This window comes from Loxodonta africana, chromosome 21 (assembly GCF_030014295.1).
Source record: "Loxodonta africana isolate mLoxAfr1 chromosome 21, mLoxAfr1.hap2, whole genome shotgun sequence".
In the NCBI taxonomy this organism is placed as follows: domain Eukaryota; kingdom Metazoa; phylum Chordata; class Mammalia; order Proboscidea; family Elephantidae; genus Loxodonta; species Loxodonta africana.
In genome coordinates this window covers 63,761,298-63,785,075 of record NC_087362.1, presented here as the reverse complement: position 1 = coordinate 63,785,075, position 23,778 = coordinate 63,761,298, and the positions used below count along the sequence as shown (strand labels likewise).

Here is a 23,778-nt window from a genome sequence, read left to right as displayed (position 1 = left end):
TGTGTTTCAAGTGGAAGTTTACAGCGCAAATTAGTTTCTCATTCAAAAATTTATACACAAATTGTTTTGTGACATTGGTTGCAATCCCTGCAATGTGTCAGCACTCTCCCCCTTTCCCTTTTCATCCTGGGTTCTCTGTGTCCATTTGTCTGGTTTTCCTGTCCCTTCCTGCATTCTCATCGTTCCTTTTGGGCAGGTGTTGCCCATTTGGTTTTGTATACATGATTGAAATAAGATGCACATTCCTCATGTGCGTTATTGTTTGTTTTATAGGCTTGTCTAATCTTTGGCTGAAAAGTGGACTTTGGGAGTGGCTTCAGTTCTGAGTAGCAGGGTGACCAGGGTCCACAGTCTTAGGGGTTCTTCTCGTGTCTGTCAGACCAGTAAGTCTGGTATTTTTTCTGTCAAACTGAATTTTGTTCTACATATTTCTCCTGCTCTGTCTGGGACCCACTATTGTGACCCTTGTCAGAGGGGTTGGTGGTGGTAGCCAGGTGCCATCTAGTTCTTCTGGGCTCAGTCTGGTGGAAGTTGTGGTTCATATGGTCCCATATTTCTACTCTTAATTCATATTTTTTCCTTAATCCCAGACCCATATGTCTAACAGTTTGCTGAACACCTCTATCTAGATATCCCCTAAAAAACAAACAAACAAAAACCAAACCCGACTCACAGAGATTCTAAAGTAGAGTAGAATTGCCCCATAGGGTTTCCAAGGAGAGGCTGATAAATCTGAACTGCCAATCTTTTGGTTAGCAGTCTGAGCTCTTAACCACTGCGCCACCAGGGCTCCAGATACCTGCTAGGCAAGCCAAACTTGACATAACCAAAATAGAATACATCATTTTAGTCTTCTAGTTATTTCTGTACTTTGAATCTCAAGTGATAGTATTGCTATTCATCTAGTTGCCCAAGCTAGATACCAGAGAGTCATCTTAGATTCCCCTTTTGCTTTTATTCTCCACAAATCTATGAGTCACTCCTATTCAACACTATTTGCTGTCTTTATCAGATCTGTCTCTGTCTTCTCTATTTCCACTGATGCCACCTCATTTATACCCCCAGTGTTTATTACCTAGATTATCACGGAACTCAATCTTCTCCCTTCCTTCAAATCTTACCCATTTGTCACAAAACCAGTAACATAATCTAAATAGCAATTTTGGGCTTATCATTCCATACCTTAAAAATCCCTCAGTGGATCTCCAGGTTAATAAGGTTTATAATCTTCAAGGTGGCCCACTGGGGCTTCATGATCTGGTTCTTTCCAGCCTTATCTCCAGGCTTTCCTGTCTTTACCAATCCTGAGTTCCAATCAGATGGACTCACACGCAGTTTTTCAACTGTACCACAATACTTCACACTCAGGCATTTCTACATACCTCATTTACTCCCTGGAATGTCTTTTATTACTTTTACTTACTGGTGAATTCTGCCATCTTTAAAGACCCTACACTTACCGTGTGAAGTCTTCCTGAATCTTCAGGTATAAATAGGCATTCTCTCAATGTTTCCTTGATAGCTTTTGCATTTTCCTAACTTCACACTCTTCACAGTAAAGTGTAATTAACTTTCCACTTGTCCACATCAGGTACTAGATTGAAGTTCCTTGACTGTGGTGCCTCAGCTTTGTTCTTATTTGTATACTCAGTACCTAGCACTCTGCTTAGGACACAGTAGGAACTTGATCATGTTTGTGGAATGAATCATTGAATTTAGGGGACAGATAAAATATATTAGTAAAGAAAGGAATGAAAATTCTAACGCTATAACCTCTTTTTTATTCAAGAAAATTCCACTCAGCAAATTTTTATTGAGTACTACTTTGAATGAAATGCCACACTGCTCCTTGGTTTTTGGAAAACCCTGTTCAGTCAGGTAAAGATATTTATAGAGCCCTTTTACATACAGCAGTGGTTCTCAAAGCGTGGTCTGGGGTTCCTTGAGGGTTCTTGAAACCCTTTTGGAGGTCTGTGAGGTCAAAACTATTTTCCTAATAATAGTAAGACATTATCTGACCTTTTACTCTTATTCTCTTACAAATGTTCAACGGAGTTTTCCAGAGACTACATGATGTGTGATATCACAACAGGCTGAATGAAGCAGGTATAAAAATTTAACTGTCTTTTATAAACTAGACACTAAAAAATTTTGCAAAATTATGAAACAATGCCACTCCTCTATTTTTTTTGAAAATATACTTATTTTTCATAAATTCTGTTACTTATGTTAACTTGTGGAGCTCTAGTGGTGCAGTGGTTAAGATCCTGGCTGCTAACAAAAAGGTCAGCAGTTTGAATCCACCAGCCACTCCTTGGAAACCCTATGGGGCAGTTCTACTCTGTCCTATAGGGTTGCTTTGAGTAGGAATTGACTCAGTGGCAATGGGTTTGGTTTTTGGTTTGGCATATTAACTTATGGTAGATTTATTATTATTATTTTCATATGAATTAAAATAGGTTTTTAAAAAATTTCTCAGTTCCAATTTCTAATACGATAAATATCAATCAGTATAAATGATATAAACAAAAGCTTTTTGGAGTCCTCAATAACTTTCAAGAGTACAAAATTACTGCTGGCACAGATCACTGAATTAAGTATTGTATGGCAGGGTAATGAGAGACAATGTACTCATCATTGTGGAACTTATACTGTAGTCACAGACAACAGGTAAAACTCCAATAGGTGAAGAGCACTTATATAATATAATCCTCAAACATATATTTACTCAATATGAGAGGATAAATTCTGAATGATAGATTTTTCACAGTATAGTCTTGAACATGCACCCTGATTACTTGGTGGTACTGTTCAATATACAGAATCACAGCCCCAGGATCTCTAGGGGTAGGACCCAGGGTGCTACACGTTCAGCAAATTCCCCAGGTGATCTTCATACTTGCTAAAGTCTGAAAATCACTGAAAGGGCATTTCAAGCAGAGGAATGGCTAGGAGTACTCAGAGCCAACTTCCTGGGGCTGGTGTGTTGAGTTAGATTTCGAAGGAGAGAAAGGTATATCTTAGTAGTCAGGGGAAAAAGGAGGTCCAGGTGGAGCAAACAGTGTGAACAAAGGCATGGCAGTGGGACCAAGCAAGATGAATCTGACAAAGAGTAAGCCTATCAGCTTGGCCGAGATGCATATGTTGCTTAGAAGTGAAATCAGAAATGAGGTGGTAAATTTGGGTCTGTGGTACTTTATAAAGTACTCTGAAATCATGCCTGCAACACTGAATTAAAAAAGCAGTAGGCAATTACTAAAAATTCTTAAGTAGAAAAGAAGGAGGAAAAAAAAAAAAAACAATCTTTCTGGTAGATTATTATTATAGCCATGAATTGGGGGGAAAAAAAAATAGAGCAAAAAGAAGTTGTGAGTGTAGATTTGGCTGATATTTTTAACCGTTATAAAATCCAGTGCTTTGGTTACTGTGGACAAAGAGCTGAGCATATTGTACCTTCTAGTTTCTGGATCCGTGCTGCCCTGATATCAAGAAGATGAACATACTGTTCCACCTTGAGTTCATAATCTTGCTGCATATTTTCCATTTTCTGGGTCACTACATCAACTTCCATCTAAAAAATAAGAGACAACAAATTTCAGTACCTATGACTTGATTCATCTTCATTTTTCAAAGCTAATATGATTCAAGCATTTTCTAGATCCTGGGGATACCAAGAGCTGTAAACTATGGTTTCCTGACCTCAAACAGCTTTCAGTTAAGAAAATTATGCTTGTCAATGTTCGTAAATCAAGTAAAAAAAAAAATTCTAAAAAAGCAACAACTTTTTTTTTATGAAGATGACTTTTCCTTTTATTAAGAGCTAATATATATTTTTTAATATATTATCACAGAACCTACTACACAGCCAAGTTAGTCAAAACAGTCTGGTACTGGTTCAATGACAGACACACAGACCAACGGAACAGAATTGAGAACCCAGACATAAATCCATCCACCTACGGTCAGCTGCTCTTTGACAAAGGACCAAAATCCATTAAATAGGGGAAAAGAAAGTCTCTTTAACAAATTGTGCTGACAAAACTGGATGTCCATCTGCAAAAAAAAGAAACAGGGCCCATACCTCACACCATACACAAAAACTAATTCCTAATGGATCAAAGACCTAAAAAATATACAACCTAAAATGATAAAGAACATGTAAGAAAAAACAGGGAAATGCTAGAGGCCCTTATATATGGCATAAATAGAATACAAACCATAACTAACAATCCACAAACACCAGAAGATAAACTAGACAACTAAGAGCCCTTAAAAATTAAACACCAGCCTTTTTACGAAGATGGCGCCGAAAGCTAAGAAGGAAACCCCTGCCCCTCCCAAAACTGAAGCCAAAGCAAAGGCATTGAAGGCGAAGAACGCAGTGCTGAAAGGCGTCCATAGCCACAAAAAAAAGAAGATCTGCACTTCCCCCACCTTGCGGTGTCCCAAGACACCGAGGCTGTGAAGGCAGCCCAAATATCCTCGGAAGAGCGCCCCCAGGAGAAACAAGCTTGACCACTATGCCATCATCAAGTTCCCTCTGACCACTGAGTCAGCCATGAAGAAGACAGAAGATAACAACACACTGTGTTCATTGTGGACGTCAAGGCCAACAAGCACCAGATCAAACAGGCTGTGAAGAAGCTCTATGACATTGATGTGGCCAAGGTCAACACCTTGATTAGACCCGATGGAGAGAAGAAGGCGTATGTTCGACTGGCTCCTGACTATGATGCTTTGGATGTTGCCAACAAAATTGGGATCATATAAACTGAGTCCAGCTGGCTAATTCTAAATATAAATTTTTTCACCAAAAAAAAAAAAAAAAAAAAAAAAAACTTCACCAAAAGAGCAAAAAGAATCTACAGGCTGGGAAAAAATTTTTGGCTACGACATACCCGGCAAGGGTCTAATCTCTAAAATCTATAGAATATTTCAATACCTCAGTAACAAAGAGACAACAAACCAATTAAAAAATAGGCAAAGGATATGAACAGACATTTTACCAAAGAAGATATTCAGGCAGCTAGCAAATGCTCAGGATCACCAACCATTAGAGAAATGCAAATCAAACTACAATGAGATACCATCTCACCCCTACATTACTGGCATGACTCAAAAAACAGAAAATAACAAGTGTTGGGGAGCTTGCAGGGAGACTGGAACTCTTATAGACTGTTAGTGGAAATGTCAAATGGTACAACTACTATGGAAAATGATGTGGTTCCTCCTTAAAAAGCTAGAAATAAAAATACCATAAATTCCAGCAATCTCACTCCTAGGAATATATCCTAAGGAAATAAGAGCCGTCACAAAAATAGACACATGCACATCCATGTTCACTGCAGCATTATTTATAATCGCAAAAAGATGGAAATAACCCAAGTGCCCATCAACAGGTGAATGAATAAACAAATTATGGTACATACACACAATGAATATTACGTAACAATAAAGAACAACGATGAATCCTTGAAACATCTCACAACACGTATGAATGTGGGGGGCATTATGCTCAGTGAAATAAGTCAATCACAAATGGATAAATATTGTATGAGACAACCATTATAAAACCCCAAGAAAACGTATATACACAGAAAAAAAAAAATCTTTGATGGTTACAATGGAGGGGTTACAACGGTGGGGAAATCGCTAACTAGACAGTAGACAAGTATTAACTTTGGTGAAGGGAAGGACAATACACCACATAGGAGAAGTCAGTACAACTCGACCAAGGCAAAGCTACAGAAGCTTCCTAGACACATCTGAACACCTTGAGCGACTGAGTTACTGGGGTTGAAGGCTGAGGACCACGGTCTTGGGGGATATCTACGTCAACTGGCAGAACACAGTTCATAAAGAAAATGTTCTACATTCTACTTTGCTGAGTAGCATCTGGGGTCTTAAAAGCTTGTGAGTGGCCATCTAAAACACATCTATCGGTACCATCACATTTGGAGCAATGGAGAATATAGAAAACCAAAGACAAGGGAAAATATTAGTCCAAAGGACTAATGGACTACACGAGCCACAGCCTCCACTACCTGAGCCCAGAAAAACTAGATGGTGTCCGGCTACCACCACTAACCACTCTGACAGGAATCATAATAGATGGTGCTATACAGAGCAGGTGAACGTAGAACAAAATTCACAAAAAAAAGACTGGACTTAATGGTCTGAAAGAGACTGGAAGAACCCCTGAGACTATGGACCCTGGACACCCTGCTTCTCAGAACTGAAGCCACTCCCAAAGTCCACCTTCTAGACAAAGATTAGACGGGCCTATAAAACAAACAATAATACATGTGAGGAATGTACTTCTTATTTCTATCAAGTATATGAGACCAAGTCAGTGACACCTGCCCAAAAACAAAGATGAGAAGGCAGGAAGGGACAGGAAAACTGGAGGGCTGAACACGGAGAACCCAGGGCAGAAAGGGAAAGGAGGACAGTGCTGACATATTGCGGGGACTGCAACCAATGTCACAAAACAATTTGTGTATAAATTTTTGAATGAGAAATTAATTTACATTGTAAGCTTTCACCTAAAACACAATTAAAAAAAAAAAAAACCCCAACAAAAATGAATATAATGTACAGTTGTGTCAGAACTTTAAGATAACTGCAACCCATGTGCAGAACGGGCTAATACTAGTAAAGATGAGTTCATTGCCACTCTTAGTTCCCTACGATCAGAGAGTAAAAACAAAAAACATTTCTTTTTAAACTATTTATTCTAAGTATCTTGTTACAAGGCTAAATCCCAGGCATCTGGTAACAGACGCTCTACTAAATGACAATACATGATACTTCTCAGAAAAGTAAACCATTGGTAGACTATTAAGAGACCTACTTTCCTGATTTAGTGTATTACATTACCTGATAATCCTTATTAATTTTATGTTGCATAATTAGCATGTTTCTTGTCTTTTCAAGTTCTTGTACTGTTTCCACGTGAGTTGCTTGCAGCTCTCTCATGGAACGTTCTAGATCTTTATTACTTTTATTGTCTAATTTCTCTAAAAATGAAAGGTCTCCATTTTTTTGCTCTTTTTGAGCCTAAAACAAAAATATATTTTATCACCGAAACACGAGTTTCTAAAATGCAATCATGTGAATTAATATAGATATAGCAAGGAAAAACCATTAATTGAAAACAGATTTATTTCCGTTTTTTTCATAAAGAATAAAGCAGTCCTGATAAGGAAAATATATTTGGATAGACATTTGGAACTATTGCAGAAAAAAAAATTATTTCATGACATGTAAAAAGAGCCTACAGTTATTTCTATTTCTTTATTTGATTAAAATCTATAGTGCAATGATCCGAAAGGAAAGAAATGTATTTTGTGTGTGTGTGTGTCTTCTTATAAATAATAGACTATCCTGGATCTGGAAGGTTTCTTCTTGTTACATTTATAATTCAATATTTTACTTAAGATAATAGGGTGCAGAAAATGGCTGATTAGTTTTATAGTGAGGCACATAAAAGTAAAATGTTTATTACGGTTACAGAAAGCGCTCTACATAAGGGTTTTGAGGTCTGTTTTAATGTAATTTTGATGTCATCATGAAATATGTATATGCTGTAACTGAATGTCACCTGACCACTTTCCTGAGTCCTAGTAGAGTTGAAAGTGACACACGTGCATATAAAGATGCACTAAATTTCAGAAGATGCACAAATAATACTCTCTCCAAGTGTAAGGATTAAAGATAAGAGTCCTCATTACACTGCAACAGTTATATGCAGACATGAAATTCATGGTGAAGTTCAGAAAGTTACCTTTATAAGCAGGAGAGCTTCACTCAATTCATCAGCATTAATATCACTCTCCTGCAATAAAGACAGTAAGTAAAAGCTCACAGATGTTAATGGAAAGTACCAGAGAGATTCCAACTATTCAGAATATAAGCTGCCTGATACCATAAATTAATAATCTAAGTAACATTATTTGTATTCTTTTGCTTTGTAGTACATTGTTTTCTAAAATATTTAGATCAAAATTTTGCGTTTATTTCCTAAGAAGAGTTTACCTTGTTGAAAAACTTCACACGGTTTTTAAGTTCATCAAGTTGTTGCTTTTGTTCCAGGTATTGTAACTGTAGTTCTCTATTTTCTTGAATGAGTTTTTCATTTTGGTCTTAAAAACAAAGTCAACACATTTAGAAAGGTAAGTGAGAATTAGGTGTAAGGGCACATTTTGAATTAATTCCTGACACACCCCACAGTTGATCTAGTGTTGTTCTCATCAGAAAGGAAACTGAGCTAGCACCTAGACAAAGGCAGCAGGGGAATGAGAAATGAATGAACACTATCATGTGTCTACCAGATGATCCACTTGCTTAGCAAAAACTTAAGACTTAAATTCATTGTCTTAATATAAGGAAATTGTGGCTTCTGGGACTTCAAAGGAAGATTCTATTTAAAATATCTAAGAAAATATGTTTCTAAATCTATGATTTTTACTTACTTATTAAGGGTCCTGAAAGGCATGCAAAGAAAAATTTTGTCTTTTAGTTTTCTAATTACCTTCCTTGAATTTTCTCAATTTAGCATGAAGTCTTTGCGTTAAAACAAGATCATGGCTCTGCTAATTAAACGCTGATGCCATAATTTCAATCAACTACACTTTTAACCAATCTGTTATGACAGGCAAAAAGACATGGATTCTGGACCAGCGCATGTTGGAAATAATTCACGTGTGTTCTTTAATCACTGAGTTCGTGCTATTAATTAGTAGGACATGGACTTAGAGCTATTACTAAGGAATGAAGATGGGCTACAATGACCTAGGCACTCACTTGTCATGACCAATTAACAGGAGTGTGGAGTATGGAAGACAGCAAATCCAAAAATAGACCATTATCTAAAAGGTTGACAGTTTGAATCCACCAGCTGCTCCTTGGGAACCCTATGGGGCAGTTCTTCTCTGTCCTATAGGGTTGCTATGAGTCGGAATTGACTTGATGGCAAACAGTTTGGTTTTTGGTTGGTGGCACAGTGGTTAAGAGTTTGGCTGCTAACCAAGAGGTTGGCAGTATGAGGTAACCAACCACTCCTTGGCAAACCTATGGGGCAGTTTTACCTGTCCTATAGGGTGGCTGCAAGTTGGAATCGACTCGACGGCAACCAGTTTAATGAGTATCAAATATGTCTACCTTTTATAAAAAAGCATGACAGCTAGCTAACAAATCTACTGCATTCTTTAGTCTCATGTTCTTAAGTGTACTCTTCACTGGAGTTCATTGTGGTGGTCAAGTATCCTTTGCTAGCTCCCTGGGGACCAACTCTAAACCATGTCATCCGAAGTGTCTCCGCTAATTTCATCCTACTCTTAAAGATTTATGTTTATCATAAGTTCTCAATCCGAGTTGTACATTTTTGTTTCCTTTTCTTAAAAAACTAAAATAAATCAACACATTTGCCAAGAATTCTTTTACATAAATACATTTGCACACTGACCGCATTTTATACAAAAATGTTTCTGACTTTTATAATGCATTGTGTTCCCAAGCTATAAATACTACATACAAGTAAAAACGTTAAAATTACACAGTTAAGAAAAAGATGGATTAAATTTGGATGTTTTTAATATCACATATTTCCTGGCAAACTATAAAAAGTAAAATAATTTGTGATCCTAGGGTACACCCACCCACACACATGACTCAAACCTGTTGCCGTCGAGTTGACTCCGACTCGTAGCGACCCTATAGGACAGAACAGAAGTGGCCCATAGGGGTTCCAGGGAGCAGCTGGTGGGTTTGAACTGCTGACCTTTAGGTCAGCAGCTGAGCTCTTAACCACTGTACCACCAGGGCTCCTCTGTAAAGATTACAGCCTTGGAAACGCTATGAGGCGGTTCTACTCTGTCCTGTAGGGTTGCTATGAGTCGAAATCGATTCGACAGCAAAGGGTTTTTGGTAACCTTGAGCTAAAGTGTAAAGGACACGACTGCTCCATCTTCATCCAGACATATGGTATTTTGATTATTTTTACACTCAGTTTTTCTATCCTCTCCAATTTTCAGAGCAGGGTTCCTAAGAATGATAAGCTAACAGGCATAAAGTTATTCAAATGTTTCTGTCCTTTACTGATTTCTATTTCAATAGCGATGTCCCTGTTTCACTGACATTTTTAAAACCAGGATGTTATCAGTGGGAATATAACTTTAGGTGTTCCTGAATACCAGTAAGTTTCTCTCTACTGAATTTTATGTAGAACTATCCAGTATATAGATATTTTTTTTTCTTTCTCCAACTGTTTATTGGGGATATAACTCCTGGGTCCTGAACTATATTGAGACGCTCTAGTTCAAAGAGGAAACAGACTTGCTGAATTATAATATGAAAAATCAAAGCACCCTGTGCAAGATGAAAAATAACCTCCTTACCTTATGATTTGACAAAAAGCAGGTTAAGGTAAACAGCATTTTATTCAAACGAGATAACATTTCATTCTTTTAAAATTATGTTCTTCCAGCATACCATTAATAAGCAGAGTGCAGCGTACAATTCAACTAAACAATTTGCAGAGCTCCTTTGTGCTAATATCTTCAGCTGTGATCAATATAACCATATGCATTATGCTGAATTATGCATTTCAACTAAAGATAGAAAGGAACTTTCAAAAGCAGACCCTTAAACACATGCAGTTAATTTAAGCATTAACCAAATGCAAACTGCATTTACATATCCTTCCCCCACGTATTTACACAATCTGAAACTAATTTGTACCTTGAATAAAGAGGTGAGTAGTCTCTAAAAATAATTTGCCAGTTAGATGAATGACTACAAGAAGCCAAGGAAACACCTTCTTGGTCCATGAAAATGTAAATGTGTGAAGGGACTTCGAAGTAACACTAAACAATCTCAAAATCGGTAACACAAAAACGAACTTTCTAAATAAAAGATTTCCTTGAATAGACAATTTCAATTTTCTTGCTTAGCGTTTCCCTGGAAAAAGGAAGTAAAGGCTGCAGTATTCATCCTATAACCTATTGCAACATGTTCACAAAGAAGTGAAAACTTAAACCCACAGACTGGCAAATTTCAGGTTATTCAAACAGAAATAAGTTAGAAAAATAAAAGCTGCATTAAATACAATTTCAGTTGTGGCAATTTTTCCTAAGAGAATAAGTAGATACACGTGTAAAGATTTGTGTATAAACAACTCTTTATGGTATTTAAAAACTGAAGCTACTTCAATCTTCATCAGTAGAAAACTGTTAAATATTCTACGGCACATCTACGCACTGGAACACTCTAACAGGTATTGTCAATGATGCTGCTGTAGGCCCGTGTTTATACTCAAGGACTGATTTCACAATAAAGAGAAAAGCACACTATGGAGCTGTATCCGTACGTACAGAAACAACTCTGAAAGGACAAACATCAAAACATTAATAGTGATTATCTCAGAAGCTGGGGACTGAGTGATTTTTTTAGGAACTTTTTATTGCTTGCTGGATTTTTTTTTCTAGGACACATGCATTATTTTTAGGAAACCCTGGTGGCGTAGTGGTTAAGTGCTATGGCTGCTAACCATAAAAAGGTCAGCAGTTCAAATCCACCAGGCGCTCCTTGGAAACTCTATGGGGCATTTCTACTCTGTCCTATAGGGTCGCTACAAGTCGGAATCGACTCGATGGCAACGGCTATGCGTTATTTTTATTACCCAAAAACATACAAAAAAGATATTTGCATTTTATATGAAAATAAAAAAGAACCAGTAAAAAAAACGAGGAAAGGACTCATCGAATTAAAATAACTCAGCAATTGCAGTATTTAATAATTAAGCGGAACCCTCAGAATTAATTCAACAATAATAAATAGGTAAAAAAAAAAAAAAGGAAAGAAACATGGAGATTCTTTCGCCTTAAGAAGAGTTGCTTTTCAGAGATGAATTCAGTTGTCTAAAAGGTAAGTTTTGGAATTACATGACGACACAGGTAAAGTTTCTTGATATCTAGGGTAACAGAGAGCAGAAATAACAAAGGGTTATTTAATTTCCCTTTCTTTTCCAAGAATTAGCGATTTAGATCTGTTTTTGAAAAAGAGGGAGGGAATACAGAGCACTTCTACTTCCCTCTGTGAACAAGAATTTATTGAGCAACTACTAAGAGAAAGCATTCTGTTAAGTATTTGATAAAGAACGTTAAAATCGAGAGCTACGTATCTTTGACATCACAACTTTTAAACGGCCACCAGATCCAAAGCCACGTCAATATTTTATTCTACTCACAATCTTCTACTGGAAAATGCAAATATAATCTCATCAGATTCAATCACTCAGTGAATAAATATTATAGTAACGTATTTCACGGAAATTAAGATTCCATCAATTATAAGATGTACTCCAAATTCAGATTTGTTAAAATGTGAAAAAAAAATTGCAGACTGCACTTTTAAAATGCAATCACTACCAATATGCATCCTGGTTTCAGAGATGTTAAAATGTAAAAAGAAATGCTCCTTGCAGCCAATGAAATATGGCATTTGTGATCTACATCAATATACAAAAGTACTAACTAGACAGGTATTTTTTTTTTTTTTTACTGAGCCTGCATTAAACTTTCAAATCTTCTCATGCAACTGAATTGCAAACGTACAAAAGGAGATACTTCAGTGTCACAGCACTTAGTTTCTCTGGCAGATGAACAGATTCAACACTTGAAGCAAATAATTCATTTCCCTTGTGTATTTGTGTGAGTACGTATGTGTGTACTACAGCAATTCTGACATCTACTTTAGCTACACATTGTTTTACTTCTATGAGGCAAGAAGGTTGAGATCTGTGATTAATGATATGAGGCTCATTTATGACCATTATTTTAACAGGGACACCTTGACAAGGCTTCTTGGTATCTAGGTTCTCTATCACAGAGCCCTGGTGGCACGGTAGCTAAAAGCTTGGCTGCTATCCAAAAGGTTGGCAGTTTGAATCCACCGGCTGCTCCCTGGAAACCCTATCGGGCAGTTCTATTTTGCCCTATAGGTCTGCTATGACTTGGAATTGACCCGACAGCAACGGGTTCGGGTTGTTTTTTTTTTTTTTTTTTTAAATCACAGAGTAGAATTCAACATCTCATTATCAGAAGAGAGAGATCTTCCCTGTTTAAGAAATCAAAAACAGCAAGTAACCACTTCTACCACTCTCCATTGTCTCACATGGCTTTTTTTTCTTTTTCCATTTTACTTACCACCACCTGACACAGGACATATTTATTTACCTGTTGTCGATTTCTCCCTGTCAAATGAATGCTGAATGAGGGCAAGGTCTGTTTTATTCATTGCTGTAGCCCCAGAACTTAGAACAGTGTCTAGCATATGCTGGTGCTCAATAAACACTTGTTGACTGTTGAATAAAGAAAGGCTCAGAATTCAGGAAAATGAAACAAATTAAAGACAACCTGAATAAGAGTTAACCTTGAGAAAAAAATAATTCCTTTGATATATATAGTCTAGGCTGCCTGAAGGGAAATTTTGAGCACCAACAAATTCATGAAACAGGATGGCTGTTAACACAGGCTATGTCCGTAACACATAGCAAGGTGCCTGACAAACAACAGGCACCACAATAAATACTGACTGGTTCAGGGAATAAGCATCAGATGTCTGAAGTGAATAAGTCAGTGGTTACTTTTATGTACCTTTTTCCGTTTTTAATCTGTCAAGGATTTCAGCTTTGTCTGTTAAGTCAGATTTTAAGGCCATCTCGAGCTGTGCAATCTGTACTTTCAGCTGCTGTTCCTTGAACTTCCATTGCTCTTCATGAGCAGCACTGAAGGCACTGCAAAACACACGTGACATGCAAGGCAAGCTTGGAAATCAGCTTCAACCGAAAATAATAAAGAGAAAAGCTTTTAGTGGCACAGAGACCACTGTCATCATGTCTTAGGAATTAAGTAAACATATGCTGGTCTGCTGCTGTTGAAACCAAGGCGCCTTTCTCAGGCTGCGGTTAGAGAACATGAAAGAGTTTGTGGGATGAGTAAAGGAACTGGCCTTAATTTAGAGCTCTAAAGTCAGAGAAGTTGGCAGTGTGGAGCTTTTGTGGGACTAGTAAAGGAATTCAGATACTGTACATGCTCCAGAGGAATCCACAATCCCAAACCTCAGCAATAGACAACGCACAAAACCATTCTCTCCCACATACGAGTCATCTGAATACAGAGAAAAATCACTCTCCACCTGGTCTTTAATTTTAGAATCTATGAAACTTTTTAAGTGTCTGTGATAGTAAGAACATTTATAAAATCCTGGCCACAAAATGATAGCATATTGAACTACAACACAGTAATTCTGATATTAAGAAGTACCGATAATGTAGTTTTTGTCTCAAAAAACAAAAATGATTTTACTTGTAACACATGGTTGGGATGAAAACCAATGTTCTGTGCCTGATAAGAATGACAACGACAGAATTAGTATTCTTAAAAAAACGTACTGCAGTTTAAACTAGGGTTAAAATCTACTAATGCGTGACCCAGCATATTGGAACAAAGAATCAGTAAAAAAAAAATAATTAAATGGTATGCAGAAAGCATAAAATAAACATTCTTTTAGGCCAGTGTTTCCCAAGTGCTGTTCTAAACACTAATGCTAGACCAGCTGCAATAATCTCCTAAGGGAGATTCAAAAATGCAGACCCCAAGGCCCAGGATTTCATAGTTTTATAAAGCCCCCAGGTGATAGCCAGGTTTTGGAAAAACTTAACCTTGATCTATATTTTGGCAGAAAACCACTGTCTTAGTTATCTACTGCTGCTGTAACAGAAATACCACAAAAGGATAGCTTTAACAAACAGAAATTTATTTTCTCACAGTTTAGGAGGCTAGCAGTCCAAATGCAGGGTGTCAGCTCTAAGGCAAGGCTTTTTTCTTCTCTCTGTCAGCTATGAAGGAAGGTACTTGTCTCTTCTGAGCTTCTGCTCCTGGGCAATTTTCATGTGTTTGGCATCACTCTTCCCCTGTCTCTCTTTGCTAGCTTGTGTTTCATCTCTTTTACATCTCAAAAGAGACTGACTCAAGATATACTCTACAATAATTCTGCCTCATTAAGGCAACAAAGACAACGCGTTCCCAAATGGGATCATAACCACAGAGGTTAGAATTTACAACACATATTTTTCGGCGACACAATTCTATCCATAGCAATCATTAGCTGTGATGCTTGATATAACTGAATAATTAGCAGCAGCTTTGACCCTTCTGCTTATCTGAAACCCAGTAAAGGAAACAAAAATTTATAAAGTATGCTTTTATAATGATGAAATAAATGTGAGAGAAATGTATTACTGAAAACTCTACTTACTGTTGCTCCCAGCTAGTCTCAAGATTTTTATTCCAAAAAGAGATATTATTTAGAAAATTCACACTTTTCTGGTGGGCAGAGCTTTCAAGATAGCAAAACTGTATATTCCTTTTACATTTTGAATATTTTTATTGAATTTAAAATAATGTGATCTTGAAAATAAGTGGGATTCTAGAAGCTTCGCTAAATAAAACAGCTCTTTCTTCTATCAACGTTCTCATTTCACATATGCAACCTTAAAAAGGACATGGATCTGATATAACAATATTTTAAGTTAATTTTATCAAAGGTACAATTACCTAGGCTTAAATGAAATACAAATAAAATATATACTCTAAATACTAAAGAAAGAAGATTCCTTTCATTCTTAATAAAGAACAAATATAATTTCTGTGTCTGGCCAAATTATACACACCAAACATAGAGGTGTACATGGATACGTACGAGTGCATGTGTGTGTGTATGTGTGTGTGTGTGTGTTTGTATTATTGAAAACATGTACCACTCGGAAAAAAATTAGCATGATGAAATAGGCACAACTATTTTTTTTATATATACGTTATATCAGATGCCAAAAATTAGAAACAGTAGTGTTCCAATAGCATTAGTACCAGCAAAAAGATCACCAACAGCTAATCTGGCAGAAACATCAGAAGCTGTATGTGTTTAAATTAAGAACAATTTAGCAGCCTGGTTTTTCCAAACCCACAAAATACTAGTGTAAATCAGCATAAGTCAATCTGAATTTAGCCCACTGCTATCTTCCCTCTAAATTTAGGATTACATTCCACTACAGTTTCATGAGGAATTCTTTTTGAATTTACTGTATTCCTCTATGCTCGGAGCCATCTGTGTAACTATAAATGGTGAACCACATCTGGCTCCATTTTCTCTGCAAGGGCTGTGTACATGATTAGATCTGCATATGAGAACAGTCTTTGAGAACCTTTTATTCATGAAAATGTTTTTATATATTGCCTACAGTGACAACTGAGGGGGGGATCACAGTTGGTCTTTGTGCACATTTCATTGTTCCATTATGTCGCAGGAGTGATAAAACGTCAGTCTGCAGTAAAATGCCCATTGACGCCTGTGGTCACTGGCATGCCCACTTGCAGCTAGGGGTCAGCATACCGTAAAAAACATCCCTGATGAACAACATGGTAAGACGGGGGGAAAAAAAAGCCTGAAGAATTCATCATCCTAAGACTTTTTTCTTACAGAAGAAATTCCATTTATTTCAATGTTCAAGGGTATCCTAATCTGAACAAGTGCCGTTGTTAGGTGCCATTCAGGCAATTCCGACTGCTAGAGACCCTATAGGGAAGAGCAGGACTTCCCCATAGGGTTTCCTAGGCTGTAATCTTTACAGGGGCAGATTGTCAGGTCTCTTCTCCCGTGGAGCCACCAGGTGGGTTCGAACCACCAACCTTTCAGTTAGCAGCTAAGCACTTAACCAATGCGTCACAGGGGCTTGGGAAGAATAACCTCTAAATCATCCACAAAGAAATTCATAGGTTTTTTAGTTAGGACCTAAGGAGCCCGGGTGGCACAGCGGTTACAGCGATCAACTGCTAACCAAAAGGTTGGCAGTTCGAAACCACCAGCGACTCCGCAGGAGAAAGATGTGGCAGTTTGCTTCTGTAGAGATTTACAGCCTTGGAAACCCTATGTGGTCGCTAATAGTCGGAATTGACTCAATGGCAGTGGGTTTAATTGGTTTGGTTAATTAGGGCCTAAAACAAAACAAAACAAAACCCAGTGCCGTCGAGTCGATTCCTTTGGACTAATCTTCCCCTTGTGTCTTTGATTTCCTTCATTGACTCAGCCAATTTTTAAAAGGATTAATATCTTAAAAAATGAGACCAACACTCTTGGGAGACATGTAGTTCGTTGGCAGAATATAGTTTATAAAGAAAATGTTCTATATCCTACTTTGATGAGTAGCATCTAGGGTCTTGAAAGCTTGTGAGCAGCCATCTAAGACACTCTACTTGTCCCATCCCGTCTGGAGCAAAGACACAAGGGAAAGATTAGTCCAAAGGACTAATACGCCACAACTACCACAGCTTCTACCAGACTGAGTCCAGTACAACTAGATGGTACCCGGCTACCACCACTGACTGCTCTGACAGGGATCACAATAGAGGGTCACAGATACAGCTGGAGATAAACGTAGAACAAAATTCTAACTCACAAAAAAAGACCAGATTTACCGGTCTGACAGAGACTGGAGAAACCCCAAGGGCATGGCCCTTGGACACCCTTTTAGCTCGGTAATGAAGTCACTCCTCAGGTTCACCCTCCATTCAAAGATCAGACAGGCTCATAAAATAAAACAAGACTAAATGGGCAAACCAAGCCAGGGGCAAGGACGAGAAGGTAGGAGGGGACAGGAAAGCTGGTCATGGGGAACCCAAGGCTGAGAAGGGGAGAGTGTTGACATGTCATGGGGTTGGCAACCAATGCCACAAAACAATATGCAAATTAATTGTTTAATGAGAAACTAGTTTGCCCTGTAAACCATCTAAAGAATGTACGCGCGCACACACACACACACACAAACCACAAAAAAAACAACAAACAAAATGAGATGAATGCTTATTTCTTATAGGCATTAGATCAGTGTTTCTCAAGAAAAGTTAACAGTTTAACACCACCTTCAGAAGATTTTTCTGAACCCAAACTCAAACTGACTTAATCAGAACTGAATGGTAGGATAATGAAACCTGTACTTTGATAAAAATTTCAGGTTACTCTTATACATTATAGCTGAAGGATCACTGTATTCGACAATTACATGACCCTAAAACTATACTAACTTAAAAAAGGGGACAGAGGTATACTATACTGTATTATAAAGTTTCTCTCTGAGCAAATAGAAAGATTTAGTTGCAAAAATCTATTCTGAACTTTTAAATTAAACATTTCTTAAATAGCTACACTTATTTCGTGGCCTTGTATTAAAATGCTTTAGCATATTAAAAACAGCTCAAGCCCAAAATAGTCATGTATCGCTTAACGTCCATGATACATACTGTGAAACAGGACATTATGTGATTTGGACATTGCGTGAACACCATATTACACAGAAGCAGTCCCTAGATTATGAACGAGCTCCATTCCTAAGTCTGTCTTTAAGTGTAATTTTATGTAAGTCATAACAGTTAGGTATGGCTTGTATCTAACATTAGTCAAATGTGTGTCTTAGTATATACTGTACCTTTTTATGCATAAAGAAGATTAAAGAAACACTTCCAGATACACTAAAACATCTTTAACATAATAATATAGTAGTAATAATAATAATAATGTTTTGATACGCACCGTAAAGTAGCACCTGTTTGTTATTACGAACCATTGTATGTACCTCAAAATTTTAATACGTTAGGCTTTATGGGGACTGGTTCATAACTATGAGTTGTATGCGAGGCAGGTGCTCGTAACCCGGGGACTGCCTGTACTTAGCAAAGCTATATGGGATACTGTAGTGTACCTGTATTGACTAAATAGCCTAGATACTGTACACATAAACAAACAAAAAAACCAAACCCACTGCTGTTCAGTTGATTCTGACTCATAGTGACCCTGCAGGACAGAGTAGAACTGCCCCATAGGGTTTCGAAGGCTGTAATCTTTATGGAAGCAGACTGCCATATCTTTCTGCCTTGGAGTGGCTGGTGGGTTTGAACCACCAATCTTCTGGTTAGCAGACAAGTGCTTTAACCACTGTGACACCAGGGCTCCTATCCTACACATATAGTACTGTACGTCAACTAATGTATCTGGCAAGGGAATATATAGGTTAAGTAGGTTAATACTGTAACTCTATTATAACCCTGTAGGAACACGGGCATATATGTGGTTGAATGTTGCCCGAGAGGACATTATGTGAGCAACGACTGTACTAACAGGAGGGTTTTATCTTACTAGATGATTCTCTAATATGTCATATTTCAAGTAATAAACACATTCAAAATTTCATTTGAAAAAGGAAGATGAGAATGCAATCTGCAAATCATATTTTTTCTCCTGAAAACTAGCCAATTTATAATAACAAACAAATGCTCTCCTTTTTACAACATCCTGTCATTCTGACTAACCAAACAGGAAGTATACACAGTGTCTGATGAACATTAATTGTTGGCAATGATGAATAACAGTGCCATGAGACACAAGAGCCGTAAAGTCTCTTAAGGAATGATGTTGATTTTTGTCAAGTTTCTTCGATGGTTGTGAAAATATGCTACAAATGTGTGTGTGTGTATATATATACATACATATATTTTAAAAATTATATTACGGATTTTTATACTTGCAACGATGTGTTCAAGCACAGCAATGATTGTGAGGATGGTGCAGGCCTGGTCACTGTTTTGTTCTGTTACATACAGGGTCGCTATGAGTTGGAACCAACTCGATGGCACCTAACAACAATTTGTTATCATGTGTACTTGCTAGGTCTTGAATTTCAGTGACATTAAATGTTTTGACACTCATTGCACATATTTACTTCCATACACCTCACACAAAGTTAAATGTAAGCAGCATAACGAAGCCTGCTTTTAATGTGACAGAAAAAAAAAAATGTAGCTTAAGCATAAAACAAATAAAAAACCTTCATAGTCAGATTTATACTCTTAGGTCATTTTCCAATACGGAAAGATAAAGTTTTTATGATGATAAGGTAAACATGAATAAAATATGTCTCTCTCAAAATTCCATTTAGGCATTACTCCCAGGTAGGTTTGATGCTTTTTATTCCAAGAAGATACGTTCAGTAAATTCTCAAAATGGGAGGGAGTAGAAAATTAAGAAGTAATGGTCAAATGGCACATATTTTCTTGTATTTAGAGTGTTAAATTATCTGAAATTACAAGCTGTTGAGGATAAATATAAAACAAAAAAATTCCTGACTATCCCATTATTCCATGAATGTTCCCCTTTGACACAATTTTCTAAGACACTTAAATGAGAGTAGTAGAGCATAAACAACAACAACAACAAAAAACCGAACCTGTTGCCGTCAAGTCAATTCCGACTCATAGCGACCCTATAGGATTGAGTGGGACTGCCCCATAGGGTTTCCAAAGAGCAGTTGGTGGATTCAAACTGCCAACCTTTATGATCAGCAGCTGAACTCTTAACTAATGGGCTACCAGTGCTCCAAGTAAAGCATAGGGGAAAAAAAAATTCAAGTTCTGGAATCAGGAGAATTGGGTTCTAGTTCTGTACTAAAGTCTCAGCAATGCTATGTGACTTCTTAATTTTTCTGCGTCTCAGTTCCCTCATCTATAAAATATGAGGATAAAATAGGGTGCTGTGTGATCAGTATACTAACATTTACTTTTTCCAATCCATAATTATTAAATATTTAAGTATATGCCAATATAAATTGACACATTATTCCACAGAGGCTGAAATCTAAAACAGGAGACACTAGTAATGAGTAAGAAATACTTTAGATAAAATTAATCAGGGCTGATGAGAGAGGGGGAACCAATATAAGACACTGGAGGTTGAATGATCTGTAACAGGGTCCAAGACCAATTCCACATAAATATTTTAGTTTGTCCACTTTTGCTAGAGGATTCACAGTATTATTTTAGCTGGCACTGGAACTTGCACTCGGTAGCCCTTAATATAATGAGCCACTGCGCAAAGATGGTTAATACCAGCAGGTAAACAACACAGATGATATAGCACACGGGGATAATGTTTATCATTAACTTAGGCGACAAAATAAAAGCCTATCCCCACATTTTTTGGGTATGGCTTATTTAAATTAGAATGTGAAAAAATACCATAATAAGATTAAAGATACATCTTTAGCTCAGATGGCTATTTTCTGATGTTCTAGCATCTGACCAATAGAAACAACTATTGAATGTTGAATACAACATATATTTTAATATATTTAAAATCTGTTTTCATATAAACATGTACTAATCATATGCTGCAAAGACTTAACAATACATATAGATATCTGCATCAAAGTTAGCTTTGGAAGAGAATTTCATTTCAAACATTACCAGGAGAGACCAATTTCTAAAATACCATAATTATTAAGCAAATTAAGAAACAAACAAAAAACGGAAGCAGCTCTTTATAAAATTTATCTTGATATAAACATGCTTGTGTTTCTCTTTATAATGACCAGAGAAAACTGTGAACGAACACCTTTGCTTTCACCCAACAAAATTACTCTCTGCTGACAGGCAGGGTGGCTCAGTGGAAGGAAGACCGGCTTGGAGAGACTGAAAGAGGCCCTGTTATATCATAGTTTTAAGACTTCAGGCAGGTTACTTAATCCCATTTTATCTTCCTTGTCTGTAAAATGGGCATTTATACTATCTACATTTCAAGGTTGTTGTGAGGAATTTATAACACTGGACACAGAGTATCTAGCACAGTGTCTGCTAGCCTATGGTTTATGTACAATAAATGAAAGCAGTTGTTATAGGCAACAAAGTGACATGGCTTTCTTAGTAGTGACAGAATACTGCTCAGGTTAAAGGACTTATTATGAAAGCCTAAAAAGAGCGTATTTCTGTGTTGGCATCTCCTGTCTGGAGGGGAGATAGGAGGGTAGAGAGGGTTAGAAACTGGCAAAATTGTCACGAAAGGAGAGACTGGAAGGGCTGACTCATTAGGGGGAGATTAAGTGGGAGTATGGAAAAAAAAAAAAGAGTAAGGTGTATATAAGCTTATATGTGACAGACTGACTTGATTTGTAAACGTTCACTTAAAGCTCAATAAAAATTATTAAAAAAAAAGAGCATATTTTTCTGTTATAATATATGTGTGTATATATACATATACGTATACATACATATACATATACATATGTTGTTGTTGTTAGGCTCTGTTGAGTCAGTTCCAACTCATAATGACCCTATGTACCACAGAGCGAAACGCTGCCTGGTCCTATGCTATGCTCGCGATTGTTGTTATGCTTGAGCCCATTGTTCAGCCACTGTGTCAGTCCATCTCGTTGAAGGTTGTCTTCTTTTTCACTGACCCTTTACTTTACCAAGTATATATATATATATATGTATACACACACATAAACAGAGCTCAAACGAGACAACGAGGGAACACATGGAACCGTGATTTACCTGTTATAGAGTTTATCATAATTTTCCTTTAAAAGTTCTCGTTCCTTTTCTAAGTCATTAATTCTATCCTGCAGCTAAAATGAAGAGAAAATTACATGTTAGGTGATTATTACATAAAACCACATAGGGGTAAAAAAAAAAATAGAAGAGAGGAGGCTAGCAGGTTTTAATCCTGATTTCTAAATTGTAGCTGCTAAGTAGGTTGCTTACATTGTCTGCATTTAATTCAGCATTGATTTTTCCAAGTTGTTAAATAAACATGAAATTAATATTCCTGGTTTTAATTCAGTAGAAGCGTATGTCCTGCATTATGGCAACATGTGTCAGAACACAGTAAAGAATGTATAAAAGGTTGCTGTTAAGTCCGTGGCAACATAATACTTTTCACTCCTCCTATCCCTATGAATTCCCTCATTATATTCATTTTATATTAATTTCTAATTGGTCCATAAAGAAAGAAAAGGACTATTTGGGGCTTCATGGTGTAAACAGATTGTGTCAATCGCTATTTACTCTGAAGACAATTTCTCATGTTAACTTAGAATTTACAAACAGCCGATAGCACACCTTAGGAATAAATGAAAAAAATTAATAAAATTATACACCTTATTTTATCCCACTGAATAATATTTTTAGAAATAAACTTAGGAAAATAATTGCATCTTATGACTAAAATGTAGATGTCCATACTCTAGAATTTAAGTTTTATTCACAAGTCTATTTTGTAGCTACAATCTTTTCCCGTGAATCAGAATATTCTTAAAATTCATCTCCATTCCCAAAATTCTCTTCTGATGATAGTAAGAGACACAATAGTAAGAGAAAAGATTCTCCCAAGGTCAGAACAGAATGGCAGCATCTTATTTGACTCCCATTTTCCTTAAACGGAGATACTTTGTAGAGACTACAGAAAAAGATGGTGCGAGCAGGGGACATGGGCAGCAACAGTAAGAAGATGAGTTTCAAACAACTTCTGAAGAAAAAAAAACAAGCTAATTGCACAAAACTGCTGATGTTGCAGCACTTGTATCCTTCTCCTCAGTCACAGATACATTGCCATAATTTTGTTTTGGTATCTGCAACGATGAATAAGCTGTTCTAGTTGAGAAAATTAAGTTCCATATGTAACCTGCATCAGTTTCATAAGGTTTTCTTTTTACTCAAAAGCCCTTAATCTCTCAGGTAAAGAGTGGATCTCAAGACATTAGCAAGTATTTTTAAGTGCTGATTTGCCACTCACATACCATATTAACAACCAAATTGTATTGTGCTCAACAAGTCATATACAAAGCTTATAATTCTAAAATATACATATTTAAAATGTCTCTATTTTCTTTTTTCA

The 23,778-nt window shown here is 36.9% G+C and overlaps 1 protein-coding gene and 1 pseudogene across 6 annotated transcripts in view; one reads left to right on the top strand and one right to left on the bottom strand.

Annotated features, from left to right (window-relative positions):
• Positions 1–23,778, bottom strand: part of RPGRIP1L (RPGRIP1 like) — a 125,366-nt gene that overhangs the window by 65,011 nt on the left and 36,577 nt on the right. For 5 of the 6 annotated variants that reach the window (XM_023555590.2, XM_064274028.1, XM_003416369.4 and 2 more), the window contains exons 9-14: positions 22,437–22,510; positions 13,656–13,795; positions 8,038–8,144; positions 7,787–7,837; positions 6,880–7,059; positions 3,454–3,571 (exon numbers count right to left, since the gene is read on the bottom strand). In XM_023555590.2, coding sequence (XP_023411358.2) covers positions 3,454–3,571; positions 6,880–7,059; positions 7,787–7,837; positions 8,038–8,144; positions 13,656–13,795; positions 22,437–22,510 — 670 coding nt within the window. The remainder of the gene's footprint in view (positions 1–3,453; positions 3,572–6,879; positions 7,060–7,786; positions 7,838–8,037; positions 8,145–13,655; positions 13,796–22,436; positions 22,511–23,778) is intronic. The other variant, XM_010596084.3, reaches the window with a different exon arrangement.
• On the top strand, positions 4,301–4,866 carry LOC111752345 (large ribosomal subunit protein uL23-like; annotated as a pseudogene).